Source organism: Aulonocara sp. 'chitande type north' Nkhata Bay, linkage group LG12 (assembly GCF_057382095.1).
Source record: "Aulonocara sp. 'chitande type north' Nkhata Bay isolate Kocher_YH1m ecotype deep benthic linkage group LG12, A_spYH_male_GT1.1, whole genome shotgun sequence".
NCBI lineage: Eukaryota > Metazoa > Chordata > Actinopteri > Cichliformes > Cichlidae > Aulonocara > Aulonocara sp. 'chitande type north' Nkhata Bay.
The window spans coordinates 3,381,588-3,399,380 of record NC_141355.1 but is presented as its reverse complement, the minus strand read 5'-3'; the positions used below and the strand labels follow the sequence as shown (position 1 = coordinate 3,399,380).

The 17,793-nt window shown below is 42.9% G+C and overlaps 2 protein-coding genes across 2 annotated transcripts; one reads left to right on the top strand and one right to left on the bottom strand.

Moving 5' to 3' along the window:
- Positions 1-3,575: 3,575 nt before the first annotated feature.
- On the bottom strand, positions 3,576-17,427 carry glipr2 (GLI pathogenesis-related 2). The gene is made up of 20 exons (XM_086313048.1): positions 17,421-17,427; positions 16,787-16,996; positions 16,457-16,534; positions 16,165-16,320; positions 15,910-15,945; positions 15,697-15,723; positions 14,029-14,238; positions 13,699-13,776; positions 13,407-13,562; positions 13,152-13,187; positions 12,939-12,965; positions 7,691-7,900; positions 7,361-7,438; positions 7,069-7,224; positions 6,814-6,849; positions 6,601-6,627; positions 4,933-5,142; positions 4,603-4,680; positions 4,311-4,466; positions 3,576-4,053 (listed from the first exon to the last, which is right to left on the bottom strand). The coding sequence occupies exons 1-20, from the start codon at positions 17,425-17,427 to the stop codon at positions 4,049-4,051; spliced, it is 1,977 nt and encodes a 658-aa protein (XP_086169174.1). The 3' UTR covers positions 3,576-4,048.
- LOC147316675 (uncharacterized) lies at positions 8,673-10,854 on the top strand. Its single transcript, XM_086313028.1, has 2 exons — positions 8,673-10,599; positions 10,724-10,854. Exons 1-2 carry the CDS (start codon positions 8,814-8,816, stop codon positions 10,852-10,854), a joined length of 1,917 nt encoding a protein of 638 aa, XP_086169154.1. The 5' UTR covers positions 8,673-8,813.
- Positions 17,428-17,793: the final 366 nt, after the last annotated feature.

The following is a 17,793-nucleotide window of genomic DNA, read 5'->3' as shown; positions in this document are numbered from 1 at the left end:
AAGCCCGAATTCCAGATTGATGTGTGCATCTAAAACAGAGAGAGAAACAGATAAACACCATATATACATTTAAGTTAAGGATTTAGCAGAAATAACAATTTACAGTTGGCATGTAATAGATTTGGGAAGAAAATTCTTGAAAAAAAACCCCCACAAATATTTTACAAGACACTTTAATTTGTGAGACATGTTTCTATTGACATATAACAGTCAATTGAACAGGGGCTAACTAAAATCTGGGCAATAAAAAAGCTGTACAGAAAAGAATAATGAATAGAAGTATTGATAAATATATAAATCTGTTTGTGACGAAATTTACAGTGTTGACGCTAACCAAAGGTGTCACAAGTGCACACGTTCCTTACTACAGTTTAGATACCTCTGTTTAGAAAGCACTGACTCGACTTTTTAGTCAAGTCGAAGTAAGAAGTACAGGGTCTAAAATATAATTTCTGTACAAAATTTTGAAGTAATCTTGTGTCCAAAGCACGCGTGCGGGGGGCTGATTTACAAATGTACGGATTACAAAGTACAGATACGCGTGCTAAAATGTGAGAAGTAGAAGTATAAAGAAGTATACAGTAGGCACAAAAAAGTACAGCAGTAAAGATACCAGAAAATTCTACTTAAGTACAGTATTGAAGTATTCGTTATTTTGCATCTCTGACGCCAACAATAAATCATACTCTAATGCAAAATGTGGTTTTTGCTTCTTCTCGCCCACAGAAGCCGTTAATCCAGCTCTCTTACTGAAACCAGGCCCAGGAAAAAGCATATCTGTGTGTTTCTCTGCCATGGAGCACGATGAAAAAACATTAAAATAAGGAGGAATGTTGTTGTAACGCTAAATAAGTGGCAACGTGATCATTGTAAGAAAACTAGACGATTCCTAGAATTATGAAATCACTAACGGCAAATTTATTTAAGAAAGACTTAACCAACCTTTGTGATCAACTTGCAAGACTTCCACGGTATCCATGCGTGTTTATGGCTAGTGTGGAGGTCACGTGTTTCCGGTTAGTGTGGAGGTCACGTGTATCCGGCTAGTGTGGAGGTCACGTGTTTCCGGTTAGTGTGGAGGTCACGTGTTTCCGGCTAGTGTGGAGGTCACGTGTTTCCGGTTAGTGTGGAGGTCACGTGTATCCGGCTAGTGTGGAGGTCACGTGTTTCCGGTTAGTGTGGAGGTCACGTGTTTCCGGCTAGTGTGGAGGTCACGTGTTTCCGGTTAGTGTGGAGGTCACGTGTTTCCGGTTAGTGTGGAGGTCACGTGTATCCGGTTACTGTGGAGCTCCACAGTGGCTGCAGCCAGACCCTTCTCAAATAACCAGCGATAGGTGAAATCAAGTAGCCAATTTTATTTTTTGACGGTGCAAAACGTTTCGTGGACATCCAGCAATGCACTTCAGTCACACTGCTAGCATCGATGCAGCGATTCTGTACTGTACAGGAGAGACGTCACGGAGGAGATCGTCTGCAGCGATCAGGACGCAGGACACAATGTGACGTAAAATAAAGCATGCAAACTTGCACTAAAAAATCCACGAAACAGCGAGGTGAAAGGTGAACCGCGTTATAGCTAGGGACCGCTGTAATTTTTAAGGTAAGTCACAACATACCCTTCGTAAATACTAATGTATAGAAACCGTTACCAGTAATCATTCATTTTTTGTGTGGCTTTTTTCACGGTTTGTTAACATGCTGTGTAGGTGTGTACTTGACTAGCTGATCTCGACGTAATGGGGGAAACATCTGGTTTGACTGTTCTTCACCTGTAGTTTGAATGCTGAACATTTGCCTGTTTAAATCATGAGACCAGTCACTATACAGAGATGTGCTTCTGAATGTGGACGATGTGTCTTCTGCTGCAGTGATGCAGTTCAGCTTGTGTTGAGTGATGTAAACAACTGATCGATCTAAACTCTTTAAACGTCAAAATTGATCATTAGATTTTTTATGACACAACAGCGGTGAGTGTTCCCAGCTTCTGCTCTTTGTAACTTAACGCCATCTTTCCGTTTTCGAGTTTTGGACATGATTTTGGAGGATATCTTCGCAGTAGCGATTGACCGCAAAGTAAAGCTACCGGAAATGCACAACCCCACATCCGGTCTCAAACCAGGAAGTTAGCATTGTCTCGTGCACATAGTCAATTTCAGAATTTCTTCCTTCATCTGGATGCCAAGGTACAGCTGCTCAGGAATAAACTGCGTGAACGGGCCAACAATTGATTTGGAGGCTGAATGTTCTGTCAAATGGGCAGAATTTCATTTTAGGCTGAAAGTGAATAAAATGATTGATTGTCTGAAAATAGCAGGGGAGGGAAAAACAACACTTGAGAAAATATTTGTAACGTTTGTTGAAGGGTGGTGTGCATGTCATAATTTGGTGAAAATGATATTGAAATGAGGTAGTAGTATCTTCCTATTGTATTCATATTCCATGCAACATTATGTAAATTGTATGGCCAAATACAATACAGACTAAGAGTAAAGAAAAAGTATGGAAGCCCGTTTCTGCCACAAAAAAAAAAAGGATCCATATCTTGAAATTTTGAGATATTTTCTCGAAATTTCAACTTATTAACTCAAAATTTTGAGAAAAGTAACTCAAAATTTCGAGTTAGCACTGCCAGTCAGTAATCTGAATGACGTAATTTCCTTGTTGCCCTGAAGCTGAAGCCCTCAGGTACAAATGCTACAGCTAAGCTACCCGTATTACATCCAGTCATGAATAAACAGATTACTGAGTATTTTCAGCGTGGCTTCAACAATGATGGAATCCTTGTGTTATTAGCTGAATCACACGGCGTTACTATCAGCAAACGTACTCGCAAAAGCGCCATTTTGTTGCAATCCTGTTTTGAGTGTGTGTTACTTTGTGCCATATGCTTCTGGGTAACAAGAAAGTGACCTCATTCACATCGATTACTGATTGGAAGAGCTAACTCAAAATCTCGAGTTATTAACTCGAGATTTTGAGAGAAGTAACTCGAAATTATAGGTATGGATATGGATACTTGTTTTTTTTTGTTTTGTTTTGTTTTTTAATGGCGGAAACGGGCTTCCATAGAAAAGTGTGATTTGGAATGGAGTGAATGTATGTAAACACTTGCAGCACATGTGCATATGTAATGTTGTGAAGTGTACTTTGTTTAATTTCGGGGGGGGGGTTGTTTTTGTTATATACAGATATTTAATTTTTAAGACTTTGGCAGATATGGATGTATGTTAATATTGTGCATCAATTATTTTTATGCTGAATCTGTTGACAGACTGTTGTAAACATGATGGGCCAGCAGTGTGTGTTTCAGTTATGGCACTGCTGTATTGTTTTAAACGTGTTGGCAATAAATGAAATTTAAAAAAATATGTCGGGTGTCCTATATTCAATTGTGTGGAACCTGTTGACAAAATAGAATTATGTAAAACTAATTAGTAAAATATAAGTGGTGTGAAAATGTAATGTTTTAATCAATTAAACTTAATTTTAAACTTAAGGTGAGTTGAAAAACCAAATATGTAATCTGTAAATAAATGACTGAACTTGAGTAGAGTTAAATATGTCTTGTTGATCATCACTCATTTTTTTTAATTGGCTCAGTTCAAATTAATTTTGTTATTGTAGTGCAACAATCTTTCTTTCTGACTTAACCCATATTAAAAGCAGCTAACTGCTAAGTTTCTGTTCATTTGTGTAATGTACAGTTGTTCCCTGAGTGAAAAGGAGGAGCTACTTTGTGAAATGAACTTCAGTTCAAAAAAATTCTTTAGTTATTATCGTGTGGGGACAACAAAGACTTTTGTTTTTATTTGTACTGCACTCAAATCATTGAAACATTACTCAAAAATTATTCACTGATGATGATCAAAACACCAATTCTACTTAGAAAGTATTTGACTAGACAGTTGTGTAAAATCGTGTTTGATGCGACAGGCATATTTTTTGGTGTTCAATCTCGGAACATTGAAGGAAATGCGGTCCAGGTCATTTACTCTGTGCACTGAGGTCTGTTGTCTGCTGCAGCTCCCTCTTTGAAACTGGGAAGGTTTTACTCTAGGAAATAACAGGAAATATTAGTGAGCTGTGCAAATGTTATTCTGATGTCCAGAGTCAGCTGTAAAAAAAAAAAAAAGGTGGAAAAAAATGAGTATGCTTTGTTTTGATTGAAAGCAGCCTGGGACATAAAAAGGTAGGTGTAGAGAAACTTTAGGTCTAACATATAGACATTTCCATGTGAACTGACTTTACTAATTTTCACCTTTGTACTATAAGTAGAAGCAGTAGAACATCAAAATGTGTGTGAGTGTTACCTGTTCCTTTTGGGAGGACATTTTTCTGATAGTATCCTGCATTGGTAATGTTACCAGCTGGGCGGTACTGCCCAACCACAAAGACCGTATTGCCATCAGTGGCTATGCCCACACCCAGCTGAGTGCTGCTTTTCCACACCACCTGAGTAAAATGACCTAGTGGAAAAAGGAAAATGTGTAAAAACATACTACTTACTGATGATGACCTGATCTTGTAATGACAAATACTTTAGCAACGCAGGTATATACAGTACAGGTATATGCAGAACTTTTCAGGAGGGCTGTGTTTTACCCGTCTTGGGTTGATGTCCAGACTTTTTGAAGTCATAATCCTTGATCTCACTGTACCATGAATCCACAGCTTCTTTTCCTGAAACATGGAGACAGAGAAAAATAACATAAAGAGTTAATTTGGTGGTTGGAGTACGGGTTTTATAGCTCAGAAACTTTAAAATGAAATAAGGATGAACATTTCTAATTGTTTACTTGAAATGAGAAGAGATACAGTGGAATCTGTTTCTTTTAAAGATTAGTGAGACTTTAATTCATTGTGATAACAAAGCGACCTGTTTCTGACAGGTGAAGAGGTGGACAAAGGAGTTATCTGCAAAGAATCATTTACCTGTTAGCGTCTTGGTTTCAGAGCTCCATGCATAGAAGACGTTCTCTCCATCATCGGTGTCACTGTGGCCAAGTTTCTTTTTTGCCAGCATTTGATTGGCCCATTTTTGAGCTGCGTCATCCAGCTCAGTATTAAAGGTCAGTGGTGGTGCACCATGCTGTGCCCTATAGGCATTGTGGGTATCAAGAAACTCCTTTTTGAAGCTCTCATCTGCAAACCAAACAAGCTTTAAGTCTTAGAGGAAACATGAGGTGGCATGTTTATTGGTTGTAGGTGTAGACAGGATGAAGAATGCTCTCTAGTTAAGCAACATCTTTAAAAGTGATCGGTTATTCTGACAAATAATTCAATGCACAGTGTTGATGAGTCACGGAATACATTTACCGACATTACGTATTTAAAATACACAATATGATCAACTGTATTCCGTTACAGTTACCATCTAAATAGGCAATAATTAGAATGCAGTTACTTTGTTGAATAAATGGATTACATGGGGGTCAGTTCCTGTTTCATATGTTAGGCTATCCCCTCTCTATTCCCTGTGAAAATTTGGTAATTTGCATTGCTGGGAACCCAGACGAAATATGATATAAGAGGCTCTAATGTAAGCGTCCTGTTAATGTTGGTGGCATCAGTTACACAATGGACCCGGAGCCTGCACAACAGAGCCAGCAGTGCACGAGCAGGAATGCATTTCTTACTTGGAAATTCCGACACCGTTTTACATTTAAAGAAGAAAGGGATGAAATCTGACCGTGCAATGCAAACTCTGTTTGCTAGCAGCCAAGCTGCTGTCAGCGTCAAAAGACTCCAACCTAAAGAAACATCTGGAAGTAAGTTCTTTTTTAAAAACTATCGTTAGTCTACTGCAAGTACCTTGTTTTAGTTGAGTAGTTAGCTCGGTTATGTGCCACTTCAGTATCTTCGATGTACTTCTGCTGTGTGATGTATTACTATTACTGAAGGCTACTCTCCACTGAGCTAACATTTTTAGCTGGTGCTACCTGAGGTTAGTTCATAGACTGCAGACTGTTAGACTTGATGGCTAGTATTAACAACCTGCCAGCTGTGCAGTTCTGAAATCAGTCTATAATCTAACCTCAGCTAATGCCAGCTAGCAATGCTAGCTCGGTGGCAAGTAGCCTTCAGTAATAGTAATACAGTGGCTTGCAAACGTATTCGGCCCCCTTGAACTTTCCCACATTTTGCCACATTACAGCCACAAACATGAATCAATGTTATTGGAATTGCACGTGAAAGACCAACACAAAGTGGTGCACACGTGAGAAGTGGAACGAAAATCATTCATGATTCCAAACATTTTTTACAAATAAATGACTGCAAAGTGGGGTGTGCGTAATTATTCAGCCCCCTGAGTCAATACTTTGTAGAACCACCTTTTGCTGCAGTTCCAGCTGCCAGACTTTTAGGGTCTGTCTCTACCAGCTTTGCACATCTACAGACTGAAATCCTTGCCCATTCTTCTTTGCAAAACAGCTCCATGTAGTTGTAAAAAGCATCACAAGTAATCAAAAGTATTCAGAATACATTACTCACATTGAGTAACTTAACAGAATACTTTACAAACTACATTTAGTGCATGTATTCTCTTTGCAGTGGAATACATTTTAAAAGTAACACTCCCAACACTGTCAGTGCACTTACCTGTCACCTGGTTTGCTGCTTTGCAACCTGAGATAAAATAGGGAGAGTGAAAATAATAAGCAGCAATCCATGAAATGATTGCAAACAACATGAAAAAGAATCATCCACGTGCTCAGATATTATGTGATGATGAAAGAGTAATGTAATAAAGGGCTAAATAACAAGAGTAAACTCAAATCTTGTCCTGTAACTACAGTCATCTTCAGCACTCACCTGCTTCAGAGTCTTCCTCATTTGTGGAGGAAAGTTCTGTGAACACACAGTTCAATTTACTAATGTGAAAAGTGATCACTCACTTTAATGTTTCAAGGTAGGCTTCAACAACTAACAAATCAACACATACTTTTGATTTTTTTTTGACAAAGTATAAATTTAGTACTTTATATATTCGTCTTTCTTAATCTGTAATAATAATCTGATACAAACACAACACTTTAAGTAGAACATCAAAATGTGTGTGAGTGTTACCTGTTCCTTTTGGGAGGACATTTTTCTGATAGTATCCTGCATTGGTAATGTTACCAGCTGGGCGGTACTGCCCAACCACAAAGACCGTATTGCCATCAGTGGCTATGCCCACACCCAGCTCAGTGCTGCTTTTCCACACCACCTGAGTAAAATGACCTAGTGGAAAAAGGAAAATGTGTAAAAACATACTACTTACTGATGATGACCTGATCTTGTAATGACAAATACTTTAGCAACGCAGGTATATACAGTACAGGTATATGCAGAACTTTTCAGGAGGGCTGTGTTTTACCCGTCTTGGGTTGATGTCCAGACTTTTTGAAGTCATAATCCTTGATCTCACTGTACCATGAATCCACAGCTTCTTTTCCTGAAACATGGAGACAGAGAAAAATAACATAAAGAGTTAATTTGGTGGTTGGAGTACGGGTTTTATAGCTCAGAAACTTTAAAATGAAATAAGGATGAACATTTCTAATTGTTTACTTGAAATGAGAAGAGATACAGTGGAATCTGTTTCTTTTAAAGATTAGTGAGACTTTAATTCATTGTGATAACAAAGCGACCTGTTTCTGACAGGTGAAGAGGTGGACAAAGGAGTTATCTGCAAAGAATCATTTACCTGTTAGCGTCTTGGTTTCAGAGCTCCATGCATAGAAGACGTTCTCTCCATCATCGGTGTCACTGTGACCAAGTTTCTTTTTTGCCAGCATTTGATTGGCCCATTTTTGAGCTGCGTCATCCAGCTCAGTATTAAAGGTCAGTGGTGGTGCACCATGCTGTGCCCTATAGGCATTGTGGGTATCAAGAAACTCCTTTTTGAAGCTCTCATCTGCAAACCAAACAAGCTTTAAGTCTTAGAGGAAACATGAGGTGGCATGTTTATTGGTTGTAGGTGTAGACAGGATGAAGAATGCTCTCTAGTTAAGCAACATCTTTAAAAGTGATCGGTTATTCTGACAAATAATTCAATGCACAGTGTTGATGAGTCACGGAATACATTTACCGACATTACGTATTTAAAATACACAATATGTGTCACGGACCCAGTTCCAGGGATTCGGGGTCCGTGAGCAGTGTGGACTACTATTGTAGTTATTATTATTATTATTATTATTATTATTATCATTATTGTGGTTGTTGTTATTATGGTTGTGTCTGCTGTCCTGTTTTTCCGTGTTGGTGTACTGTCAGGTGTTTAGGGGTGTGTGCTTGTGTATGTGAGGGTGCGGTCGTGGCAGGCACTTTTAGGCCTGGTGGGTGTGGCCCTGCCAGCTGACCGGTCCCACCCAGGAATCCACACACACCTGGCGCCGATCAAGCCTCGTCAGAGGAGCTTCAAAACAGTGTGGCTGAGAGCTCCTCGATGCTGGATCGTTGAGTGACTTCCCGTCAGTCTTAAGTGTATTGTGCAAGGTTAGTGCAAGTCTACTGTTAGGTTTTGTACTCACGGCTGCCTTTGGTATGCGTGTTTCCTCAGGAGGAATTGTGGCGACCAGGAGGCAGCACACGGACAGTACACAGGGAACGGAGACAGAGCACGGAGCACGGGATAAAGGAGAAGACACGGAACGGGAGTTGTGATCGCACGGGGGGATGGGATCGCACGGGGGGATTTATTGTTGTTCGGATTGTCACCACTGTAAATAAACACTGTTGCACTGTAGAGTCCTGCATTTTGGGTCCTCCTTTCCCCACATCCCCACGGTCTGCCAGCGAGACCGTGACAGAACGATCCAGCCATTATGGGCCCAGCGGACTCAAGGACCGTCTCACAGGAGGAATTGCTCGCCCAGCTCTGGAAATACTGTCGGAGCATTATCCAGGCGGCGGATCCACATCAGAGACACATGCAGGTCGTATTTTTTGATTCCTTCTTATCATCAATCACCTCATCTGTGAGCTTTTTGGACATTAAGAGACTAATTTCGATTATAACCACGCTGAGGGAAAGTTCCTGTTTTGAGCTGTTTGGTTTGGGCTGTCCGGGCGTGGAGGATATGGCAACCTCCCTGGGAGCCCTTGCTGCCTATTTCTTTTTTCATAGGCTGATAGCCTCCCCGCCGTCGCTTGCAGCTCGCTTGTTGGACCCTCCATTGCGGGGGAAACGTTTCACACGCCCTCTGCACCTCACCACATCTCCACTCACCTCTGCGGCACCTGCTGAGTCAGCAGACCAAGGACCGGCAGCTCAAAATCACACAGCTGCTCTCCTGTCCGGCCAGCTGGTGGAACCTCAGCCTGATACGCTGGCCCCGGCATCGTTAAAGAAGCGACGCTTGCGCCGCCGGCGTGCCTCACCGCAGTCAGACTCTAAAACTTTCCAACAGCCGGCTGTGGTGAGTCATATGGACAATTCATCTTCATTCACCTCATCTGTTTATTCACGGGACTGTGTGAAAGCTAACCTCGTAGCACAGCCAGCTGCCCAGCCTGTAGCCGTAGCACAGCCAGCTGCCCAGCCTGTAGCCGTAGCACAGCCAGCTGCCCAGCCTGTAGCCGTAGCACAGCCAGCTGCCCAGCCTGTAGCCGTAGCACAGCCAGCTGCCCAGCCTGTAGCCGTAGCACAGCCAGCTGCCCAGCCTGTAGCCGTAGCACAGCCAGTCCAGTCAGCCTCTCGTCTTCATCCTCAGTTGGAGGCTGATATGCCTGCTGGAACTACCCTGCCATTATGTCACCCGCCTGTTGTTTCTACATCGCTGTCCAGTCTACCACGAGTAGCTGCCGCACCATTATCACCTCCGCCCTTTGCAGCTACTTCTCCACCAGCGTCCCATCAGACTGCAGCGACCGCAGAACTCTCGACTTCACCATCCACATCACCCGCTCGACCGTCATCTTCGCCACCTGCAGCTTCCGCATCGCCATCTTCACCTCCGGATCAACGACCATCTATACCCGCGTCGCAGCCGGAGGAGCGGCTCAGCGAGCGGGAGGAGCCCGCGTCGCCAGCTGTGGAGCTCAGCGAGCCGGAGGAGCTCAGCGAGCAGGAGCAGCTCAGCGAGCCGGAGGAGCTCAGCATGCCCGAGCAGGAGCTCAGCGAGCGGGAGGAGCCCGCGTCGCCAGCTGTGGAGCTCAGCGAGCCGGAGGAGCTCAGCATGCCCGAGCAGGAGCAGCTCAGCGAGCAGGAGCAGCTCAGCGAGCAGGAGCAGCTCAGCGAGCAGGAGCAGCTCAGCGAGCAGGAGGAGCTCAGCATGCCCGAGCGGGAGCTCAGCGAGCCGGAGGAGCTCAGCATGCCCGAGCGGGAGCTCAGCGAGCGGGAGGAGCCCGCGTCGCCAGCTGTGGAGCTCGGCGAGCCACCAGCAGAGGAGCTCGGCGAGCCACCAGCAGAGGAGCTCGGCGAGCCACCAGCAGAGGAGCTCGGCGAGCCACCAGCAGAGGAGCTCGGCGAGCGGAAGGAACAACCGGCGCTGCCAGCCGCGGAGGGGCTCTCGCTGCCAGCCGCGGAGGGGCTCTCGCTGCCAGCCGCGGAGGGACCCGCTCAGCCGGAGGTCAGCGAACCGGAGGGCCCTCCACGTCCAGTGCGTCCACGTCAGCGACCGACGCGTCATAGACCATGTGCCACGCCTCGCTGTTGCTCACCGGAGCAGCGACGTTGCCATCGGACCCGTGGCAGGCCACCAGAACCGTTCCGCCGCCACCGGACCCGTGGCAGGCCGCCGGAGAGCAGCGCCGCCTCCACCGGACCCGTGGCAGGCCACCAGAACTGTTCCGCCGCCACCGGACCCGTGGCAGGCCGCCGGAGGAGCAGCGCCGCCGCCACCGGATCCGTGGCAGGCCACCTGAAGCGTTCCGCTTCCATCATGGGGTTGGAGGTAGGCCGCCCGAACTGTTTTCCCACCACTGCCTGACCCGTAGCGAGTTTTGCCTGCTTGCGGTCCACTGGGTCGGCCGCAAGAACTGTTGTTCCCACCATGGCAGTGGTTGGACATTTGAACTGGGGTTTTGGGGCCCTCCGTCCGGGACCCCCCCGCCGCCCGCCCGGGGTTGGTTGTACTGTGGTTTTTGTTTTTGGGTCGTCGGGTGCCGACCCTTAGAGGGGGGGTACTGTCACGGACCCAGTTCCAGGGATTCGGGGTCCGTGAGCAGTGTGGACTACTATTGTAGTTATTATTATTATTATTATTATTATTATTATTATTATTATTATTATTATTATTATCATTATTGTGGTTGTTGTTATTATGGTTGTGTCTGCTGTCCTGTTTTTCCGTGTTGGTGTACTGTCAGGTGTTTAGGGGTGTGTGCTTGTGTATGTGAGGGTGCGGTCGTGGCAGGCACTTTTAGGCCTGGTGGGTGTGGCCCTGCCAGCTGACCGGTCCCACCCAGGAATCCACACACACCTGGCGCCGATCAAGCCTCGTCAGAGGAGCTTCAAAACAGTGTGGCTGAGAGCTCCTCGACGCTGGATCGTTGAGTGACTTCCCGTCAGTCTTAAGTGTATTGTGCAAGGTTAGTGCAAGTCTACTGTTAGGTTTTGTACTCACGGCTGCCTTTGGTATGCGTGTTTCCTCAGGAGGAATTGTGGCGACCAGGAGGCAGCACACGGAGAGTACACAGGGAACGGAGACAGAGCACGGAGCACGGGATAAAGGAGGAGAACACGGAACGGGAGTTGGGATCGCACGGGGGGATTTATTGTTGTTCGGATTGTCACCACTGTAAATAAACACTGTTGCACTGTAGAGTCCTGCATTTTGGGTCCTCCTTTCCCCACATCCCCACGGTCTGCCAGCGAGACCGTGACAATATGATCAACTGTATTCCGTTACAGTTACCATCTAAATAGGCAATAATTAGAATGCAGTTACTTTGTTGAATAAATGGATTACATGGGGGTCATTTGGTAATTTGCATTGCTGGGAACCCAGACGAAATATGATATAAGAGGCTCTAATGTAAGCGTCCTGTTAATGTTGGTGGCATCAGTTACACAATGGACCCGGAGCCTGCACAACAGAGCCAGCAGTGCACGAGCAGGAATGCATTTCTTACTTGGAAATTCCGACACCGTTTTACATTTAAAGAAGAAAGGGATGAAATCTGACCGTGCAATGCAAACTCTGTTTGCTAGCAGCCAAGCTGCTGTCAGCGTCAAAAGACTCCAACCTAAAGAAACATCTGGAAGTAAGTTCTTTTTTAAAAACTATCGTTAGTCTACTGCAAGTACCTTGTTTTAGTTGAGTAGTTAGCTCGGTTATGTGCCACTTCAGTATCTTCGATGTACTTCTGCTGTGTGATGTATTACTATTACTGAAAGCTACTCTCCACTGAGCTAACATTTTTAGCTGGTGCTACCTGAGGTTAGTTCATAGACTGCAGACTGTTAAACTTGATGGCTAGTATTAACAACCTGCCAGCTGTGCAGTTCTGAAATCAGTCTATAATCTAACCTCAGCTAATGCCAGCTAGCAATGCTAGCTCGGTGGCAAGTAGCCTTCAGTAATAGTAATACAGTGGCTTGCAAACGTATTCGGCCCCCTTGAACTTTCCCACATTTTGTCACATTACAGCCACAAACATGAATCAATGTTATTGGAATTGCACGTGAAAGACCAACACAAAGTGGTGCACACGTGAGAAGTGGAACGAAAATCATTCATGATTCCAAACATTTTTTACAAATAAATGACTGCAAAGTGGGGTGTGCGTAATTATTCAGCCCCCTGAGTCAATACTTTGTAGAACCACCTTTTGCTGCAGTTCCAGCTGCCAGACTTTTAGGGTCTGTCTCTACCAAGTATTCAGAATACATTACTCACATTGAGTAACTTAACAGAATACTTTACAAACTACATTTAGTGCATGTATTCTCTTTGCAGTGGAATACATTTTAAAAGTAACACTCCCAACACTGTCAGTGCACTTACCTGTCACCTGGTTTGCTGCTTTGCAACCTGAAATAAAATAGGGAGAGTGAAAATAATAAGCAGCAATCCACGAAATGATTGCAAACAACATGAAAAAGAATCATCCACGTGCTCAGATATTATGTGATGATGAAAGAATAATGTAATAAAGGGCTAAATAACAAGAGTAAACTCAAATCTTGTCCTGTAACTACAGTCATCTTCAGCACTCACCTGCTTCAGAGTCTTCCTCATTTGTGGAGGAAAGTTCTGTGAACACACAGTTCAATTTACTAATGTGAAAAGTGATCACTCACTTTAATGTTTCAAGGTAGGCTTCAACAACTAACAAATCAACACATACTTTTGATTTTTTTTTGACAAAGTATAAATTTAGTACTTTATATATTCGTCTTTCTTAATCTGTAATAATAATCTGATACAAACACAACACTTTAAGTAGAACATCAAAATGTGTGTGAGTGTTACCTGTTCCTTTTGGGAGGACATTTTTCTGATAGTATCCTGCATTGGTAATGTTACCAGCTGGGCGGTACTGCCCAACCACAAAGACCGTATTGCCATCAGTGGCTATGCCCACACCCAGCTGAGTGCTGCTTTTCCACACCACCTGAGTAAAATGACCTAGTGGAAAAAGGAAAATGTGTAAAAACATACTACTTACTGATGATGACCTGATCTTGTAATGACAAATACTTTAGCAACGCAGGTATATACAGTACAGGTATATGCAGAACTTTTCAGGAGGGCTGTGTTTTACCCGTCTTGGGTTGATGTCCAGACTTTTTGAAGTCATAATCCTTGATCTCACTGTACCATGAATCCACAGCTTCTTTTCCTGAAACATGGAGACAGAGAAAAATAACATAAAGAGTTAATTTGGTGGTTGGAGTACGGGTTTTATAGCTCAGAAACTTTAAAATGAAATAAGGATGAACATTTCTAATTGTTTACTTGAAATGAGAAGAGATACAGTGGAATCTGTTTCTTTTAAAGATTAGTGAGACTTTAATTCATTGTGATAACAAAGCGACCTGTTTCTGACAGGTGAAGAGGTGGACAAAGGAGTTATCTGCAAAGAATCATTTACCTGTTAGCGTCTTGGTTTCAGAGCTCCATGCATAGAAGACGTTCTCTCCATCATCGGTGTCACTGTGGCCAAGTTTCTTTTTTGCCAGCATTTGATTGGCCCATTTTTGAGCTGCGTCATCCAGCTCAGTATTAAAGGTCAGTGGTGGTGCACCATGCTGTGCCCTATAGGCATTGTGGGTATCAAGAAACTCCTTTTTGAAGCTCTCATCTGCAAACCAAACAAGCTTTAAGTCTTAGAGGAAACATGAGGTGGCATGTTTATTGGTTGTAGGTGTAGACAGGATGAAGAATGCTCTCTAGTTAAGCAACATCTTTAAAAGTGATCGGTTATTCTGACAAATAATTCAATGCACAGTGTTGATGAGTCACGGAATACATTTACCGACATTACGTATTTAAAATACACAATATGATCAACTGTATTCCGTTACAGTTACCATCTAAATAGGCAATAATTAGAATGCAGTTACTTTGTTGAATAAATGGATTACATGGGGGTCAGTTCCTGTTTCATATGTTAGGCTATCCCCTCTCTATTCCCTGTGAAAATTTGGTAATTTGCATTGCTGGGAACCCAGACGGAATATGATATAAGAGGCTCTAATGTAAGCGTCCTGTTAATGTTGGTGGCATCAGTTACACAATGGACCCGGAGCCTGCACAACAGAGCCAGCAGTGCACGAGCAGGAATGCATTTCTTACTTGGAAATTCCGACACCGTTTTACATTTAAAGAAGAAAGGGATGAAATCTGACCGTGCAATGCAAACTCTGTTTGCTAGCAGCCAAGCTGCTGTCAGCGTCAAAAGACTCCAACCTAAAGAAACATCTGGAAGTAAGTTCTTTTTTAAAAACTATCGTTAGTCTACTGCAAGTACCTTGTTTTAGTTGAGTAGTTAGCTCGGTTATGTGCCACTTCAGTATCTTCGATGTACTTCTGCTGTGTGATGTATTACTATTACTGAAGGCTACTCTCCACTGAGCTAACATTTTTAGCTGGTGCTACCTGAGGTTAGTTCATAGACTGCAGACTGTTAAACTTGATGGCTAGTATTCACAACCTGCCAGCTGTGCAGTTCTGAAATCAGTCTATAATCTAACCTCAGCTAATGCCAGCTAGCAATGCTAGCTCGGTGGCAAGTAGCCTTCAGTAATAGTAATACAGTGGCTTGCAAACGTATTCGGCCCCCTTGAACTTTCCCAAATTTTGTCACATTACAGCCACAAACATGAATCAATGTTATTGGAATTGCACGTGAAAGACCAACACAAAGTGGTGCACACGTGAGAAGTGGAACGAAAATCATTCATGATTCCAAACATTTTTTACAAATAAATGACTGCAAAGTGGGGTGTGCGTAATTATTCAGCCCCCTGAGTCAATACTTTGTAGAACCACCTTTTGCTGCAGTTCCAGCTGCCAGACTTTTAGGGTCTGTCTCTACCAGCTTTGCACATCTACAGACTGAAATCCTTGCCCATTCTTCTTTGCAAAACAGCTCCATGTAGTTGTAAAAAGCATCACAAGTAATCAAAAGTATTCAGAATACATTACTCACATTGAGTAACTTAACAGAATACTTTACAAACTACATTTAGTGCATGTATTCTCTTTGCAGTGGAATACATTTTAAAAGTAACATTCCCAACACTGTCAGTGCACTTACCTGTCACCTGGTTTGCTGCTTTGCAACCTGAGATAAAATAGGGAGAGTGAAAATAATAAGCAGCAATCCATGAAATGATTGCAAACAACATGAAAAAGAATCATCCACGTGCTCAGATATTATGTGATGATGAAAGAGTAATGTAATAAAGGGCTAAATAACAAGAGTAAACTCAAATCTTGTCCTGTAACTACAGTCATCTTCAGCACTCACCTGCTTCAGAGTCTTCCTCATTTGTGGAGGAAAGTTCTGTGAACACACAGTTCAATTTACTAATGTGAAAAGTGATCACTCACTTTAATGTTTCAAGGTAGGCTTCAACAACTAACAAATCAACACATACTTTTGATTTTTTTTTGACAAAGTATAAATTTAGTACTTTATATATTCGTCTTTCTTAATCTGTAATAATAATCTGATACAAACACAACACTTTAAGTAGAACATCAAAATGTGTGTGAGTGTTACCTGTTCCTTTTGGGAGGACATTTTTCTGATAGTATCCTGCATTGGTAATGTTACCAGCTGGGCGGTACTGCCCAACCACAAAGACCGTATTGCCATCAGTGGCTATGCCCACACCCAGCTCAGTGCTGCTTTTCCACACCACCTGAGTAAAATGACCTAGTGGAAAAAGGAAAATGTGTAAAAACATACTACTTACTGATGATGACCTGATCTTGTAATGACAAATACTTTAGCAACGCAGGTATATACAGTACAGGTATATGCAGAACTTTTCAGGAGGGCTGTGTTTTACCCGTCTTGGGTTGATGTCCAGACTTTTTGAAGTCATAATCCTTGATCTCACTGTACCATGAATCCACAGCTTCTTTTCCTGAAACATGGAGACAGAGAAAAATAACATAAAGAGTTAATTTGGTGGTTGGAGTACGGGTTTTATAGCTCAGAAACTTTAAAATGAAATAAGGATGAACATTTCTAATTGTTTACTTGAAATGAGAAGAGATACAGTGGAATCTGTTTCTTTTAAAGATTAGTGAGACTTTAATTCATTGTGATAACAAAGCGACCTGTTTCTGACAGGTGAAGAAGTGGACAAAGGAGTTATCTGCAAAGAATCATTTACCTGTTAGCGTCTTGGTTTCAGAGCTCCATGCATAGAAGACGTTCTCTCCATCATCGGTGTCACTGTGGCCAAGTTTCTTTTTTGCCAGCATTTGATTGGCCCATTTTTGAGCTGCGTCATCCAGCTCAGTATTAAAGGTCAGTGGTGGTGCACCATGCTGTGCCCTATAGGCATTGTGGGTATCAAGAAACTCCTTTTTGAAGCTCTCATCTGCAAACCAAACAAGCTTTAAGTCTTAGAGGAAACGTACGGTTACACTGTAACCCTGGTCCTCTGAGTGAGAGACTATCTCTCCACCTTCATGCCGCTTGGAGACACGTTCCAATCAAACAATCACCGGTTTCATGTCTGCGCAGGTGTTTTATACGTAAGCTGTGGAGCCAGAGTGTCTTAAAGAAGTATCCACACGCCACGTCCAAGGGGGTTCATACCCTGTACATATGCATTATATAACAGAGTGGAGAGATAGTCTGGATATGATAGAGAACATGAGGTGGGCATGTTTATTGGTTGTAGGTGTAGACAGGAAGAAGAATGCCCTCTAATTATGCAAACGTCTTTAAAAGTGATTGTTTTTTCTGCAAAAAACTATAAAAGTGATCAGTTGTTCTGACAAATATTTAAATGCACTTACCTGCCATTGTATTTGGTGCTTTGCAAACTGAAATAAAACAGGGAGAGTGAAAATAATAAGCAAAAATCCATGAAATGATTGCAAACAACATGAAAAAGAATCATCCACGTGCTCAGATATTATGTGATGATGAAAGAATAATTTAATAAAAGGCTAAATAACGAGAGTAAACTCAAATCTTGTCCTGTAACTACAGTCATCTTCAGCACTCACCTGCTTCAGAGTCTTCCTGATGTGTGGAGGAAAGTTCTGTGAACACACAGCTCAATTTACTAATGTGTAGCTGGTTTTTATGTGCAATGTCGTCCTTCCTCTTTTCTGTTTGGAGGAGGAGACAAACACCAGACTCGCTTCTGTATTTTTGTCTGCCGGT

Bases quoted from the DNA above. Each gene is read 5' to 3' on its own strand.
- LOC147316675 (XM_086313028.1), top strand. From the start codon at position 8,814: ATGGGCCCAGCGGACTCAAGGACCGTCTCACAGGAGGAATTGCTCGCC. The intron at 10,600-10,723 runs GTCAGCGACCGA...GACCCGTGGCAG, and splicing joins TCCACGTCCAGTGCGTCCAC to GCCGCCGGAGAGCAGCGCCG.
- glipr2 (XM_086313048.1), bottom strand. The intron at 7,439-7,690 runs GTAAATGATTCT...TCCATGTTTCAG, and splicing joins TGAAACCAAGACGCTAACAG to GAAAAGAAGCTGTGGATTCA. The intron at 6,628-6,813 runs GTGAGTGCTGAA...ATTTTATCTCAG, and splicing joins TGAGGAAGACTCTGAAGCAG to GTTGCAAAGCAGCAAACCAG.